This window comes from Felis catus, chromosome D2 (genome assembly GCF_018350175.1).
Source record: "Felis catus isolate Fca126 chromosome D2, F.catus_Fca126_mat1.0, whole genome shotgun sequence".
Taxonomy (NCBI): Eukaryota; Metazoa; Chordata; class Mammalia; order Carnivora; family Felidae; genus Felis; species Felis catus.
The window spans coordinates 47,454,818-47,471,026 of record NC_058378.1 but is presented as its reverse complement, the minus strand read 5'-3'; the positions used below and the strand labels follow the sequence as shown (position 1 = coordinate 47,471,026).

The 16,209-nt window shown below is 53.4% G+C and overlaps 1 protein-coding gene across 2 annotated transcripts in view; it reads left to right on the top strand.

The window, feature by feature from the left end:
- The window catches only part of OGDHL (oxoglutarate dehydrogenase L), a 29,798-nt gene extending 16,275 nt beyond the window's left edge, over nt 1-13,523 (top strand). For both annotated transcript variants that reach the window (XM_023240673.2, XM_023240672.2), the window contains exons 9-24: nt 555-645; nt 1,709-1,888; nt 2,098-2,226; nt 3,815-3,994; nt 4,296-4,448; nt 4,988-5,090; nt 5,608-5,736; nt 6,697-6,847; nt 7,328-7,455; nt 8,081-8,259; nt 10,004-10,075; nt 10,164-10,289; nt 10,393-10,465; nt 11,828-11,991; nt 12,165-12,319; nt 12,775-13,523. In XM_023240673.2, coding sequence (XP_023096441.2) covers nt 555-645; nt 1,709-1,888; nt 2,098-2,226; nt 3,815-3,994; nt 4,296-4,448; nt 4,988-5,090; nt 5,608-5,736; nt 6,697-6,847; nt 7,328-7,455; nt 8,081-8,259; nt 10,004-10,075; nt 10,164-10,289; nt 10,393-10,465; nt 11,828-11,991; nt 12,165-12,319; nt 12,775-12,898 — 2,137 coding nt within the window. In that variant the 3' untranslated portion in view covers nt 12,899-13,523. The remainder of the gene's footprint in view (nt 1-554; nt 646-1,708; nt 1,889-2,097; nt 2,227-3,814; nt 3,995-4,295; nt 4,449-4,987; nt 5,091-5,607; nt 5,737-6,696; nt 6,848-7,327; nt 7,456-8,080; nt 8,260-10,003; nt 10,076-10,163; nt 10,290-10,392; nt 10,466-11,827; nt 11,992-12,164; nt 12,320-12,774) is intronic.
- The last annotated feature ends 2,686 nt before the right edge of the window (nt 13,524-16,209 follow it).

The window sequence follows — 16,209 nt, the reverse complement described above, 5'->3', positions numbered from 1 at the left end:
TGCCTGATGGGAAGTCCAGGCTGAACTAGAGAGTCCCTGGTCTCTGGCTGCTTTCCTGTCCCCACCACCCTTAGACCTCAGCTTTCCCGAACAGGTCCCCTGATAACTCCTGCCCTTAGGATCAGTCCAGTCCCCTCATCCCCATCCTGCATCAAGACACTGCTGGCTGGGCTGGGAGTCATGTACGAGCAGCTGTGGGTAGCAGATTGGGGCTGAGGTGCTGGGTTAGGCTCAGCTTTTGGCTGGAGGACAGCGGGGTGGAGGTGCCGGGGGATGGTGCATGTGCATCCTGCCATGAGGCTGAGTAGCTCCTGCTTGAGGACCTCCAGAGTCTTGAGTTGTACAGGGGTGTCTAGGGGAGCTGGCCCACCAGAGCCACTCATGTGCCCTTGTAGATTGAGACAGGACGAGAGGGCCGGGCCTCCCTTGGGCTGTACTGGGAAGGCTCCCCTGACCGCCATGCTGGGCTCTGGTAGGCCCAGGTGGGGGGATGCTGGGGCCTGTCGCAGGAGGTGGGCTCTGCAAGATGAAAGTCCTACCACTTCTGGCTGCAGGGGCAGGCTGAATGTGCTGGCCAATGTGATCCGCAAGGACCTGGAGCAGATTTTCTGCCAGTTTGACCCCAAGCTGGAGGCAGCAGATGAGGTAGGTGTCAAGCCCTGGTCCCAGATATCTGGGAGGTAGATTCGGGAGGGGCTGGACCAGAAGCATCCAGGCTCAAACAGATCTGTAGATGGATGGATATGTGGAAGAATGGGGAGAGAATGGGTATGTTGTGAGGCCACCAAGGTGAGTGCTATGATCTCTGAAACTTGGGAGAGTCCTCAGGTAATCTGGACCAACCTCCTTGTTTTTCAGCCAGGGAAACTGAGGCCCAGACACAGAGAGTACACATGGGGGAAAGGCATAGGGAGGGAGAGAGATAGGATCCTAAGGAGGCCCCATGTCATCAGTGCAGAGCCTGGACTCGGGGCTCAAACTCATGAACCGTGAGATCATGACCTGAGTTGAAACCAAGAGTTGGATGCTTAACCGACTAAGCTAACCAGGTGCCCCTGCTCATTTTTATGTGGGATTTTGGGCTTTGTCTTACTGGTTTGTAAAAGTGCTTTATATATTGAGGGTGTTAGCCTTTGCCTCCATTTGTCTTATAGTTACTTTTCTCAGCTTGATTTTGTTCCCCCTAATACTGCATGGATTTGCTTCCTTCATGGCAGATTTATTAAATTTTAGCCGCCTTATTTTTTATGGCTTCTGAGGTTTGTACGTTGTTTTTGAAGGGTCTTGAAACATATATAATGTTTTTCTCTGCTGTACTGTAGGCTCATCTGTCATGTGTACATTGTCGGTTGCTTTGGTGCAAGGAGTTAGGTAGGGGTCCAGCTCCAGTATTTGCCACCGGTCTCAACACCCCCTTCATTTCTCTGCTTGCACCGTCATTAATGCTGAGGACAGTAGTTGATCATGTGAAGGGCTTCTGATGAGGGGCCTTGGCTGGCCTCTGAGGCCTGGGGGAACCTGCCTGCCTTTCACAAAGAGGGGCAGTATGTGGGGTGGGAGGGCAGGACGAGGGTGTAGGTCAGGAATAGCAGTCTTCCCAGGGAGCATATCCAGGGAGCGTCCCAGCCCCGCTGTGAGCTTGCATGTCCACGTGTCTGCCTGTGCGGCTGAGAGGAGTGGGTTCATCATGGCCCACCTCAACTTTCAGGGCTCCGGAGACGTCAAGTATCACCTCGGCATGTACCATGAGAGAATCAACCGGGTCACCAACAGAAATATCACTTTGTCCCTTGTGGCCAACCCCTCCCACCTGGAAGCTGTGGACCCTGTGGTGCAGGGAAAAACGAAGGCAGAACAGTTCTACCGAGGGGATGCCCAGGGCAAGAAGGTGAACTCGCCTGGGTCCTAAGGGGTGGGCTCTGAGGGCTGGGCTCAGGAATGGGCTCCGGGGGGCTGGGCTCTCAGGAGTGGCCTTTGAGGGCCGGGCTCTGAGTGAGTAATGGTCCCTGAGGAACAGGCCCTGGATGTTTGCAGTATAGTGCACAGAGATGGGCTGCACAGGCTTGGGCTCCTCTTGGCTCACATCCTGCCCTGCAGGTCATGTCCATCCTGGTTCACGGGGACGCTGCCTTCGCCGGCCAAGGCGTGGTGTATGAGACCTTCCACCTGAGTGACCTGCCCTCTTACACCACCAATGGTACTGTGCACGTCGTCGTCAACAACCAGGTGAGTGCCTGGGCTGCTTGCCAGGCCTTGTCAGTGTCCCCCATTCCTGAAATTCAGGTAGCACTTTGGGGGAAGTGTGCGGTGATCCTGGTTTTAATCCCACTGCTCTGCCACTCCCCAGTGTATGACTTCAGGCAGACCAGCCTGGTCTGTGAAATTGGTGTGTGTCTGTATGTATACATATACATATACATATACATATACATATACATATACATATACATATACATATACATATACACATACACATACACATACACATACACATACACACATACACATGTACATATACATACACATATACACATATACATGTACGTGCACATATACGTATGCACATGTATACACATACACATATACATACACATACACATACATATATACATATACATACACATACATATGCATATGTATATGAATCACATATACATATATACATACACATATACATGTATGTGCACATATACATATGCACATGCATACACATACACATATACATACACATATACATACACATATACATACACATATACAGACACATATACACACACATATACATACACATACACATATACATACACATATACATATATACACACATACACATATACATATACATATGCACATGTATACAATACACATACACACATATACACACATATACATACACATACACATACACATACACATATACATATACATATACATAAATACGCACCATGGAGAACGTTGTAAGGACAGGTATACAGGTGTAACTGGCACAGAGGCTGGACATGAAACTAGTTGCTGCTTTTAGCTCTATAGGAACCAGTCTTAGAACACAGCTGTCACAGGCCTTTGCTCTTCAGGCAGCTGTGCTTACTAATAGCTCTTCTGAGCCTATAAAGCCCTGAGTTAATTGCCTTATTTGCATTAAGTCATTTAATCTTCACAGAATAACCCTGTGAGGTGGTAGTTAATGAGCCCTTTTCGTAGATGAGGAGACTGAGGCTTTGGGAATTTAAGTACCTTGCTCAGAATTGCACACATAGCAACTGATGGGACTGGCAGTTACCCACGCCTGCATTCTTACTACCTCTGTGTAAAATGCAGGAAAAAAAGCATGATTTCCCTGGTGTTGCTGCCATCCCTGTTGGGCCTGCTGCTACGCCTGATTTAGGGGCCATTTAGTCTTTAAAAAAATTTTTTTTAATGTTTATTTTTGAGAGAGAGAGACAGAGAGAGAGAGACAGAGAGAGACAGCGTGAGCGGGGAAGGGGCAGAGAGAGAGGGCGACACAGAATCCGAAGCAGGCTCCAGGCTCTGAGCTGTCAGCACAGAGCCCGATGCAGGGCCTGAACCCACCAACCATGATATCATGACCTGAGCTGAAGTCAGACGCTTAACTGATTGAACCACCCAGGTGCCCCAGGGCCATTGACTGTCAGCCCTTCATGTGCCATGTATCTCCTGGTCACACCTAATGGACCTCAAGGCAAAGACAACCCCTGTTTCCTTGACCCACCGGTCTCCCAGGCAGTTTCCTTGACCCACTGCCTGTCTAGCTCTAAGAATACAGAGGTGCTGTCATTTCCTCCTGCTTCTGCAGATCGGCTTCACCACAGACCCCCGCATGGCCCGCTCATCACCATACCCCACCGATGTGGCTCGTGTGGTTAACGCGCCTATCTTCCACGTGAACGCAGATGACCCAGAGGCCGTGATATATGTGTGCAGTGTGGCAGCTGAGTGGAGGAACACCTTCAATAAAGATGTTGTGGTGGACTTGGTGGGTTTGGGGCTGTGAGCATGGTGGGGAGTATATAACCTGTCCCTGCTGTGCCACGTGGGCCATGTCTGCCATATCTTTGGCAGTGGGGGCTGGGAGTGCTTCTCGGGTGGAAGGTTTGGTGCCCCCAAGAACAGTCTGTACAAAGGCCAGGAGGTGGGGCATTCGGTGATAGGTGGTAGTGGGGGGCTTTCAGGGGCCTCGAAGGGTGTACCCTGCCAGCTGTGCCCCAGTTGTGCAGTGACTAGGCCTGCACTGCCTGGGGACACGGACTGAGCTCCTCCCCATGCTGTCCTTGCAGGTCTGTTACCGCCGGCGTGGCCACAATGAGATGGATGAGCCCATGTTCACGCAGCCGCTCATGTACAAGCAGATCCACAGACAGGTGCCTGTGCTGAAGAAGTACGCGGACAAGCTCATTGCTGAGGGCACCGTCACCCTGCAAGAGTTCGAGGTGGGCAGGCTAGCATCATGGACACCTGGGATAAGCCTCCAGTAGAGCTGGGACCCTGGGGTAGTTGGTGATGTTGGCAATGATTTAAAGAAGTAGCCAATATGGCCTTTGTCCCTAACATCCCCTAGCTGTCAAGGACAGAGAACCAAAGACATTTACAGCCTGGTGGGGCATAGGGAATGCTGCCATGTGGGGGAAGCTCAGCCTCAGGCAGGAGTCCAGAAGACTTCCTACAGGAGGCAGGCCTGAACTGTTTGTCCTCACAGTTATCTGTGGATGCATTGGTCCTCACGCCTTGAGGGAGCTCTGAGAGGAAGCACTGTGACTCTTTTCTGAGCCGCCTCCAAGTCCCTTGCTAAGCAGGAGGGATCCCCCTTAATTCTGAGACTTTGGCCTCTGGCCACGGGGTTCCTGCAGGCCAGCAGACAGACAGTTCTAGAATGTAGTGAGGAGGACCAGGGTTTACGAGTCTGGGTTGATCCAGCCTCTGGCTGTCTGGGCCATCAATACCTCAATCCCCACATTCCCCCTGATTTCAGGAAGAAATTGCCAAATATGACCGGATCTGTGAGGAGGCGTATGGCAGGTCCAAGGATAAAAAGATTCTGCATATAAAGCACTGGCTGGACTCCCCCTGGCCCGGTGAGCGGGTGGTGTGTGGCTGAGAGTGATTCGCCAGGGCCTGGGACCAAGGTTGCAGTGGGCCCTGGTAAGGGCAGTCACTGCCCAGCCCAGAGGCTGCAGGCTCCATCCATGAGACTCCTGAGGCTGTTGGGGGGCTGATTCCTGCAGGTGGGGATGGGCCTGGATACAGGAGAGATGGCATGTGTAACCAGCTATTCTCTGGAAAGGGAGGGCTGAACCAAAGCTGGTGGACTCCAGAGTGGAAAGAGCCTGGGGGAGGGGTGCTCAGAGGGCCTCCGTGGGATAGAGCTGGATGGCTGTGACCCTGGGCCCAGGGAGTGGTCCCCACAGGGGCCCAGGGGAAGATAGGAACTGAGCTGCGGCTGTGAGCTGTTGCAGGTCCCGAGGGTGGGTCAGGGTTTGAGTGGAGGTGGGGTTAAGGAAGATGTGGGTCCCTGCGTCCTGGGGAGGCACAATGACCAGGGGGTCTGAGGCCCGATCACCACCCAGAAGCACTCAGACTCCGCTCTCTCAGGCTTCTTCAATGTGGACGGGGAGCCCAAGAGCATGACGTGCCCGGCCACAGGCATTCCGGAGGACGTGCTGACCCACATTGGTGAAGTGGCCAGCTCCGTGCCCCTGAAGGACTTTAAGATCCACACAGGTGAGGTTGCTGTGCAGGATGGTGCTTAGGGGTCGGGGAGGGCTGGCCGTGTCCCCACTTGGTTGTTGGCACGTCGGCTGAGCTCTTGGAACCTCTTGTGAGGTGTCCATGATAATAGTTGCTCTTAGGGTGGGCAGATGTAGAAGCCACGCTCCCTGCTGGATGCCAGTGACCAAGGCTTACGTTGGACACCTTGGATTTTCCCAGTACCTTTGCTGGGGGTGTCTGCGGTCAAACAGAAGGAGAGCAGGGAAGCAGGGGCTCCCGTGGAGTGGGTAGTTGGACCTGGAATGTCAGGGGTGGGCAGGGGGGTGGGCAGGAGTGCTGGGCCTGCTGCTGACCTGGATGGATGAGACAGGGCGACTCTGCCACTCCTGGGTGAGCCTAGCTGTACCTCCTGGCTGTGGCCATCCTGGTTGGACAGCCTGGAAGGCCCCCAAGATGGTGTGGGGTGCCTGTACACCCTCGGACCAGCCTGTGGGAGTTCCAAGGGGATTCCTCCACAGTGTGCGTGGCAGCCCAGGCGTCTTGGGGTGCCCACTCTCTGCGCGTGTCACATGGGTTCCATGTGGGTATAGGACCAACAGGAGCCCCGCTTGGGCTGGGTGCCTGGGCTCAGATCCAGACATCTCTATAGTGCTGTGGTCATGCATAAGATAATTCCCTCTTTTGAGCCTCTGTCTCCTAGAGTGGCAGGTGACCTGTGGTGAATGTTCCTCAGTGCATGTGGCATCTACATGTGGCAGGTGCTCTCCTAGTGATGCCTGCTCCTTCCCGAAGGGAGGGAAGCTGGGGATGGCATGCTCAGTTCTGCTCATAGAGTGGGTTTCCTGCGGCCTGCCAAGGCCCTGCTCTGTGGCCTTGTGGGAGGGATGTCTGTGGAGTACATACACACCTGGGCTGTCCCAGGTGGGGTCGCCAAGTCCCTGAATCCCTCAGGCCAGCTGCTTGTTCCCGCAGGCCTCTCTCGAATCCTGCGGGGCCGTGCAGATATGATCAAGAACCGGACGGTGGACTGGGCACTGGCAGAGTACATGGCCTTTGGCTCCCTGCTCAAGGAGGGTATCCACGTGCGGCTTAGCGGGCAGGATGTGGAGAGGGGCACGTTCAGGTGAGGGTGGGGAACATTCTCTGGGTCCTGGGCCCCATGGGCATTAGCCTTGTCCACATTGACCCCACGGGCTTTCTGGGAGCTCGTCTGTGCTGCTCGGAGTCTCTGAGTCAGCCCAGGAGCTCCAGAGTGGAGTTGGCGCTTCCTTCTCTTCCTGGACCATGTCTGGGGAGGCCTTATATGGCTGAGGTAGCCATCAGCATCCCCAGCCCCTGCTCTTGGGTCAAGCCATCAGAAGGTTGCTGGGCCACCTCTCTGACCCTGTGGGATTACCACTGGGAAGGGAGGCTACCTGGAGGAGAGACCAGATTGCTCTGGCTTCCCAGGATCTTCTTAGTGTGGCCATCCTATGGAATTCTGTCTGATTTCCTGGCACAGTGACAGAGGCTTGCCTGCCTCCTGTTACCTGGTCCACCTGCTGTGGGTGAACAGGTGGTAATCCACCTGCCCTCCATCCCTTCCCCATCTGTCTCTCTCTAGTCACCGGCACCATGTTCTCCATGACCAGGAAGTTGACCGGAGGACGTGTGTCCCCATGAACCACCTTTGGCCTGACCAGGCCCCCTACACTGTGTGCAACAGCTCCCTCTCAGAGTATGGAGTCCTGGGTGGGTCAGAACTCTGCCTGCAGGTCAGATGGGCCCTGAGATGCCTGGGGACTGGACAGGGTCTTGCACCCCAAGCTATCCTAGCTTTATTGTTTTGACCATGACCACCCCTGCACTGCACCCAACAGTTCTATCTCCAGAGCCCCTCTCCAGGCTCTGGGCTCCTGGGACTATGTCCCCTGTACTCTCTCTCCCTTGGCTTGACCTTTAGCTGGCCTGCTTCCTCCCTCACTGTCTCCTTCCAGAGGCAGAAACCCTGAAGAGACCAGCCCCCCACTCCCTCCCTTCCCCTCAACATCACTGCAAATATTTTGGGGGGTTCCTCTTGGCAGATGGCTCCTGCTGCCTCCCCAAGGTATCTTTGGACTTGGCTCCTTGTCTAGATAATGCTAAAGCTGGCCATAGGTGAGGTCGGAGCTGAGGGTGGGCATCTCTGGGCGTATTGTCATCTCCCAGGAAGAAAGATTCTGGCCTTTGGGCCCAAGGAGTCCCCTGGCTCTTGCTGGCCCGCTGGGAAGGATGGGTGGGGGCAGGGAGAGTGTATGAAGAAGAGCTGGGTTTGAATGGAGCCACTGCCACTTGATGGCAATGTGTGGCAGGCTCTGTGTCTGTGCCTTCTGTTTAGGCTTTGAGCTGGGCTATGCCATGGCAAGCCCCAATGCCCTGGTCCTCTGGGAGGCTCAGTTTGGTGACTTTCACAACACGGCCCAGTGCATCATCGACCAGTTCATCAGCACCGGCCAGGCCAAGTGGGTGCGGCACAACGGCATCGTACTGCTGCTGCCCCATGGCATGGAGGGCATGGTGAGGGCCATTGTGGTGGCTGGGGGCTGGGTGGGCTGTGGCACTCCTGGGAGAAGGTGGGTGGACCCTTGGCCTCCAGCCAGGTTGGGGGGTGTTTTTCTTCCGGGCCCCTGGAACACACGGGTCTGCTCAGGTTGGGGCCTGCGTAGGTCTGCGTTGCTGCTGTGCTGACATTGCTGTCACTAGCAGTAAAGTCGCTGATATATCTGAGGGTTTGCTCTGGGCTGGGTGCTGTTTAAAACCCTCTCTGTGAGCTCTTCCAGTGCTTACAACAAATTAACGAACTAGGTACTGCTCCCGGTTTCCAGATGAGGGAAACTGAGGCACAGAGAAATCGAGTGGCTTGCCCAAGGTCACACAGCTAGAAGCTGAGGTCTGAATGTCACGCTGTGCCGTCCTGCCAGTCCTGTGGTCTTCTCCTGAGTGACCAGTGTGTGTGCCGCCCACAGGGAAGAGGGAGGATGTGCAGGCCCGTGAGGGAGGGAAGGGGAGGAGCAGAGCCCTCAGCCTGACCAGCTGGGGGGATGGGAGGGCTGCACTGGCTCCAGGGAAGCCTCTGTGACCTCTGCCTGGCTCTGTGACCTGGGGCAGGGCCTTCCCCACCCTGGATGATTGGGCTACAGTGGATGTCCCTTGAGGGCCTGTTCAGCTTGGACTGGTCATCTAGTCAGGGACCGATCACTATTATCATCACCGAATGGCTGTTCAGAGCCAGGACTCCCTGTGCTGAGCATCTTTTTTTTTTTGAGAGAGAGCACCCGCACACTGCATGAGTGGGGGAGGGGCAGAGAGAGGGAGACAGAGGATCCGAAGTGGGCTTTGCACTGACAGCAGAGAGCCTGCTGTAGGGCTGGAACTCACATACTGTGAGATCATGACCTGAGCCAAAGTCAACAGTTGGCTGCTTAACCAACCGAGCCACCCAGGCGCCCCTGTGCTGAGCGTCTTGAGCACCGTGTGTAGTCCTGTGGGATTCTCACTACTGGACTGGGTGGTCAGTCCTGTGGCCCGTTTCACACTTGAAAGAAGTGGACTGGCCCTGCCCAAGGACATTTAGCTGGAGAGGCACAGGGTGGAGCTTGAGCCAGGCTGGGTGGGGAGGGTCGGTGGCCTGCCTGTTGCTGTGGCACCGGGTCCTTGGGGCTGTGGGGCAGGTCGCCCTCATCTCATGGGGAGCCACCTCCTGGAGGTCAGTGTGGTGTTGTCTTGCTGCTGCCATGGAGCGGAGCAGCCCATGTGGGCGAGAGCAGGAGCAGGAGTCAGGGTTCGAATGTGCCTCCTGTGGCTGAGTGACTGTGGGGTTGTTCCTTCATCTCTCTGCCACTCACCTTCATCTGCAAAGCGAGGAAACAAATGTCTACACCATGGGGCTGCTTTCAAGATTAGTGAGTGATGTGTATTTGGTCCATAGAGCTGTGCCTAGCACCCAGCAGGTACTCAGTAAATGGTAACTGCTGTAGGTCAGAACATTCAGGAAAAAGCATCTCACCTTGGCCTTTTTGCCTGTCCTTCCTGCCCTACACATTCACGTGTGCTGGCCCTAGCCAGACCCTCTTCTGAGAATGTCCTCTCTACTCTTCTTCCACATTCCTGGTCCTTTACTGTGGTTTGGGCTCCAGAGAGAGAGGGCATCTCCTCCAAGAAGCCACCCAGACTTTCCCCTGAGCCCTGGGCCTTTGCAGGGCCAGGGGTCTGTCCTGTGTGACACTTAGGCCAGCTTGTGCCATGTAGCACTTGTTTTCAGGGCCCGGAACACTCCTCAGCAAGGCCTGAGAGGTTCCTGCAGATGAGCAACGATGACTCTGATGCCTACCCCGTGAGTAGTGCCCTCCCTCCTCCGGGGCAAGGCCAGGGCGCGGGGGCCATGGGCCGGCCACCTCCCAGCCATACCCCGGCCCCCCCAGGTGTTCACCGAGGACTTCGAGGTGAGCCAGCTCTACGATTGCAACTGGATTGTTGTCAATTGCTCCACACCGGCCAACTACTTTCACGTGCTGCGCCGCCAGGTCCTGCTGCCCTTCCGCAAGCCGGTGAGCTGCCTGTCTTACTCACCACCATAGCAGTGCTGGGCCCAGCTGTGGGAGCCCTGCCCAGGCAGGGCAGCTGGCAGCTGGGCACATGTTTCCCTCTTAGCTGATCATCTTCACACCCAAGTCTCTGCTGAGGCACCCGGAGGCCAAGTCCAGCTTTGACCAAATGGTATCTGGTAAGTGCCCAAGTGTGTTGGGGAGGTGGCTGATGGGGGGCCTGTGGCCCATGGCCCTCTGCTCCCGGGACTCTTCCGTCCTCGCCTCTGTCTGTGCCTCTGCAACAGCTCCTGGCTCATTCCTCACCGGTGGCTGGGTTGGGAGTTTAGCGTGGTGGCCGCCTGACATGGTCTGGCTTGGGTCACTTGGGCTGAGAAGCAGGGCCAGAGCAGGGCGCTGAGTGCTCCCCCAGCTACAAAGCAGGGCCCACCTGACTGTGCTGGGGGAGCTGAGATGTGGGAGGCCTGGTGGAGGTCTGACCAGTACAGCAGGGCACGGAGTATCATTCAGTTATTCATTCAGTGTTCTTTCACTCATGAACCAAATAGATACTACTGGCCCTGGGGACCCAGTGCTCCTTCCAGGAGCTTTCAGGCTCCTTTACCCAGGAGTTGAGGGCCAGATAAAGCATCTGAAGGACCAGGTGTTGGAATTGAGATGTGACCCAGGGGAGGACCAGGGAGGGGCAGATGTGGGGCCCTGACGCTTGGGAGAGCAGAGCCATCTTGGAACACAGTCCTGGGTAGTAGGGAGAATGGCAGGTGCTGGCCAGGAAGGGACTCAGCAGTGTGGACAGGTGTTTGTTTGTCACCTGTGTGTGTTGGGGCATCCCCTCTGGTGTGGGCAGGTGACTGAGCCGGCAGTTCAGAGCTCTGGCCTTGGCACTGCGGACCTCCCAGGCTGAACACCCGGTGCTGGCTTTTCTCTCCTGAGGCCTGGCAGCCAGGTACCCTCTGGGCTTCAGTGTCCTCACTTGAGATTTGGGGACACTATAGTGTCTTCCTCAGAGGTTTTTGGAGCATTCTTGGCTTGGTGCCTGGCACGTGGTGTGAGCCCAGGGAGGAAAAATGTTCAGAACTTGGGACATGGTGGCCTGGCTGCAGGCCTAAGGGAGGAAGGGAGAAATGTGTGCAGCCTCTCAGACAGCTCACCTTCTAGCTTGGTGAGCAGGTGGCTGGAGTGCATGCAGAAGGTAAGCGTGACTGGATGGGGAGCAGGTTGGGGGCAGATGTTGATGCTATCAGATGAGGACTTGATGTCACCTTCTCTATCCTCTCCAAGGGCTCTCCTTGTCATACCTGCCCCTCCGTCTTGGCTCCAGCCCATTTCTGTCCCTTTCCTGTGACATCTCAGGGTGTCATCTGTCCCCTGCTCTGTGGTTTGGCTCAAGAGGCCACAGATCCAAACCTGGGGGGTTAGTCTCAGTGGCCAGGGAGAGCATGGAGGTGGCTAGGGATGCGGGTCCTATTCTCGAGCTGTTCTGGCCAAGCTGATGCACCTGTGGGAGGTGATGTCCCTGCCATGCCCTGTTGGACCTCCAGGGGCCAGCTTCCAGCGGGTGATTCCTGAGGATGGGGCTGCGGCGCAGACTCCTGAGCAGGTGCGGCGGCTCATCTTCTGCACTGGAAAGGTGTACTACGACCTGGTGAAGGAGCGGAGCAGCCAGGGCCTGGAGGAACAAGTGGCCATCACCCGCCTGGAGCAGGTGCACCCCATGCCCTCACCCAGTCGGAGTGGTGGACAAGGTCAAAGCACCGGCCCCCGGGCTTTGGGCAGCATGCCAGGCAGGGCTGGGACTAGGCCCCACGAGGGGAGCTGGGGCTGTGGGCACACCCTCCTTCTCCTGGCTGTACTCTGCTTTCTCCCTGCCTGTCCCAGATCTCTCCATTCCCCTTCGACCTGATCAAGCAAGAGGCAGAGAAGTACCCGGGCGCAGAGCTGGTGTGGTGCCAGGAAGAACACAAGAACATGGGCTACTATGACTACATCAGCCCGCGCTTCATGACCATCCTGAGTCGGGCACGGCCCATATGGTAACGAGGCTGGGGTACGGGTGCCTGCCACCTACCCCTTGCCTCTGCTGAGCCCAAGGGACTCTGAGGGCCTGAGGCTTCGTCCTGGCTCTGCCCGGCCCATTTGCTGTGTGAGCCAGAACTGGCCACTGCCCTTCTCTGGACCACATTGGAAATCAAGGGGATAGTTTCATAGTCCCTGCTGGCTTTATGGCTGTTGGGGACAGACCAGGGACCCCATCAGTTCCACCTTACAGAGACTAAACCTTTGTCTTCATTCTGCAGCCGGAACTGAACTAGAAGACTTGCTGCATATCTCAGAGCTCCTTTGATAATAGGCCAGTCACTTAGCCTCTTGGGACCTCAGGCTCTTCACCTCTATGGCAGGATGATGATCAGGATTAGACCCGATGCAGTCCTGGGGTAGTGGCCAGGCCAGGCCCAGACCTCCTTTTAACGTGTCTCTTCTCCCCCAGGTACGTTGGCCGTGACCCAGCAGCTGCACCAGCCACAGGAAACAGGAACACTCACCTGGTTTCTCTGAAGAAGTTTCTGGATACTGCCTTTAATCTCCAGGCCTTTGAGGGCAAGACATTTTAGAGCTGGCAAGGCCTGGCTGGGTATTGCTGTGGGACTGGCTGGTGAGGGGAGGGACGGGTGTGCTCCTGCCCAGGAGAGGGGCTGTCCAGAGCCCCAGGATAAAACAATACTCACATAAGTGATGAAGGCCAAAGGTAGGTGCTGCTGGCTTCAGTATTATGCTACCTTGGACCTTGGTGTTTGTTTATGTCAGAATCTGTTAGGACTGAGCAAGCCACAGGGCTCTGATAGATGGGCTGTAGTTCGGGAGTGTTTCCCCGCTTGCCCTGGTCTTCCTGAAATTTTTGTGTGACTTCTCCATCTGTGCTGTTCGTGTCTCTGCAGACAGCCACCCAGGAGCCCATGTCTTTGGCCCCTGTCTCCCATCCTGGTAGATCTGGTTGCTGCTTACCCTGTCCTTGTTCATTTGTAGATTCAAGGAATGTTCTGTTTTGTGCTCTTAGAAATAAAGATTTCAGCAATAACAACCAGGTGAAGCAAAACCATGCCAGGTGATTTAAATGTGCTCTGTTTTATGGAGCGTGTCGTAATGAGGTATGCCAGCTTCTGTGTGAAATACAGCCGCAGCTCAAGTGTACCAAAGCAGAAAACCAAATAACAGAGAAATAAAAAAGTGCTTAAGAGAGTTTTTCTGTTTTCATTTCATGTAAAACTGGGGAAGAGGCATATGGTTTAGAGAAGGTAGGGAATGCGGAGGGAGAACAAACTAAACATGTAGAGGATGAAATATCTGTCTCCATTGGACAGATTTTCTCTGGAGCACTAGGCGTTGTTTGCAAATCTGTTGGCATGTCCACTCTAGCTTTTGTTGGTTTTGCTTCCCCGCAGAGATGCTGGGAAAGGTGCAACACAGGAGGGATGTTTTGCTTTCTGCAAAGCATTTATTCATTTATCTCTTCTTAGAGTACTTTCTCTGTGCTACACTCTGGGGCCTGGGTGAAAGTTATGTTGGAGGTAACTGTGGAGGGTTGTGGGAGTCAAGGAGGCCTCCCTAGAGGAGGTGGTATTTGAAGGAAGAAGAGTCTTAAAGGAGAACCAGGAGAGATGAACCTCTCATGGAGCAGACCTAGAAATACCACAGAGTTGGGGTGGGGTAGCCTAAAGGAACAATCAACCTGAAGTTGGAGAACAGTTTGTTAAGTTCCATCAGCCTCAAATAGAGCTTATTGGGATATGCTTTGAACCACACCACAGGAGCATTCTTTTCTTAATGTTTATTTTTGAGAAAGAGAGACAGAGCATGAGCAGGGGACAGGCAGAGAGAGAGGGAAACACAAAATCCGAAGCAGGCTCCAGGCTCTGAGCTGTCAGCACAGAGCCCGACACGGGGCTCGAACTCACAAACTGTGAGATCATGACCTGAGTCAAAGTCGGATGCTTAACCAACTGAGCCACCCAGGCATTCCCATACCACAGGAGCATTCTAAGTGACATAAAGTAAAAATAATTACAGCTGCCTGTATCGTGTGTCTGTTGTGTCCTGGACCCACTGCCGGGGTTTTGCATATGTTACTAAGTACTGTTTAACCTTCATCTTGGCTTTGCATGCTGGGAATATGCCCATTTTATAGACGAAGAAATTGAGGTTCGCATGAAATTATTTGCCCAGGGTCACTTGCCAAGTGGACTTGGCCTCTGCCCATAAGACCGCATTGCTGCCCTTGGGAAATCAGCTCTTCCCATATCATGTGTTCCTGGCTCTGTGGAGACCCAGTGGTCTGGGCTCTCCCTGCAGTCAGGCCGTGGCCAGCAGGGATGCACCTGAGCTGGGCAGAGTGCCTTCATACTCAGGAGGCGGATAGTTGGGCTGTCCTGCCTATAGCACACATTGCCCCTTCTTCACTCTCAAGTGTAGAAAGGCTATACGCAGGCTGGTGAAGACCAGCTAGTGAGATCACTGACCTGAGGAAAACCAACCTCATGAAACGAGGGGTCTAAACTCCACAAACAAGAACTAATGCTGGGAAGTGAAATTGAGCTTACAAAACAAAGGCTTCAAATGAACTGAAATAACTTCTGGGGGGCAAGGAGGATATTGCTACTATGAAACAATAACAGACAATGACTATATAGATATTTAGAAAATACCAAATATTGCCCAAATAACCTCAATGGATGGCCTGAATAGCAGAACGGACACAGCTGCAATGCGAAATAACACATTTGGAGATGAGGCCAAGGAACTCTCCAAAAAATGCAGAACAGTGAACAAAGATGTATTTAAAAGAGTGCTTTAAAGAGTAAGTATAGATTGCAGTTCTGACATACATGTAACAGGAGTCCCAGGAGGAGAAAGCACGAGGGGATCTTGTGATGGAAACATTCTTTTGACTGTACAATGTCAGAGTGCGGTTGTGACATTTTACTGTAGTTTTTCAAGATGTTATCATCGGAGAAATTTGATCAAGGCTACATGGGATATATTTCTTACAACTGCATGCAGCTGGAGAATTATAAGAAATAAAGGAGTTTCATTTAAAAATGAATTATTTGCTTCTAGTTATCAAGTTGGGAAAACTTGTATAATTTGGATACAAATCCTTTGTCAGATATATGTTTTACGAACATCATCAGTCTATGGCTGGTAGTTTAATATTTTCTAATAGTTAAATATTTTTATTTTCATGGAGTCCAATTTATCATTTTTTTTCAACGTTTATTTATTTTTGGGACAGAGAGAGACAGAGCATGAACGGGGGAGGGGCAGAGAGAGAGGGAGACACAGAATCGGAAACAGGCTCCAGGCTCTGAGCCATCAGCCCAGAGCCTGACGCGGGGCTCGAACTCACGGACCACGAGATCGTGACCTGGCTGAAGTCAGACGCTTAACCGACTGCGCCACCCAGGCGCCCCCAATTTATCATTTTTAATGGTTTACAATATTTTTGTATTCTAAGTAAAAAATTGTTCCTTAACCTGATGTCACAAAGATTTTCTCCTAGACAGTTCATAGTTTTATGTATGTATGTATGTATGTATGTTTAGTTGTTTTTGAGAGAGACAGAGAGTGTGAGGGGCTGAAAGAAAGGGAGGCACAGAATCCAAAGCTGTCAGCACAGAGCCTGATGCAGGGCTTGAACTCACAAACTGCAAGATCATGGCGTGCGCCAAAGTCAGACACTTAACCAGCTGAGCCACTGAGGTGCCCCAAGTTCATAGTTTTAAATTTAAGTCTATAAACATACATTCTGAGTTGCTTTGCAGGTGGTATGAGGTAAGGGTCAAACCTTAGTATTTTCTATATAATACCCAACTGATCCTCAAACACCTTTAAAAAGACTATCCTTTTTATTCATTGAATTAACTTCACA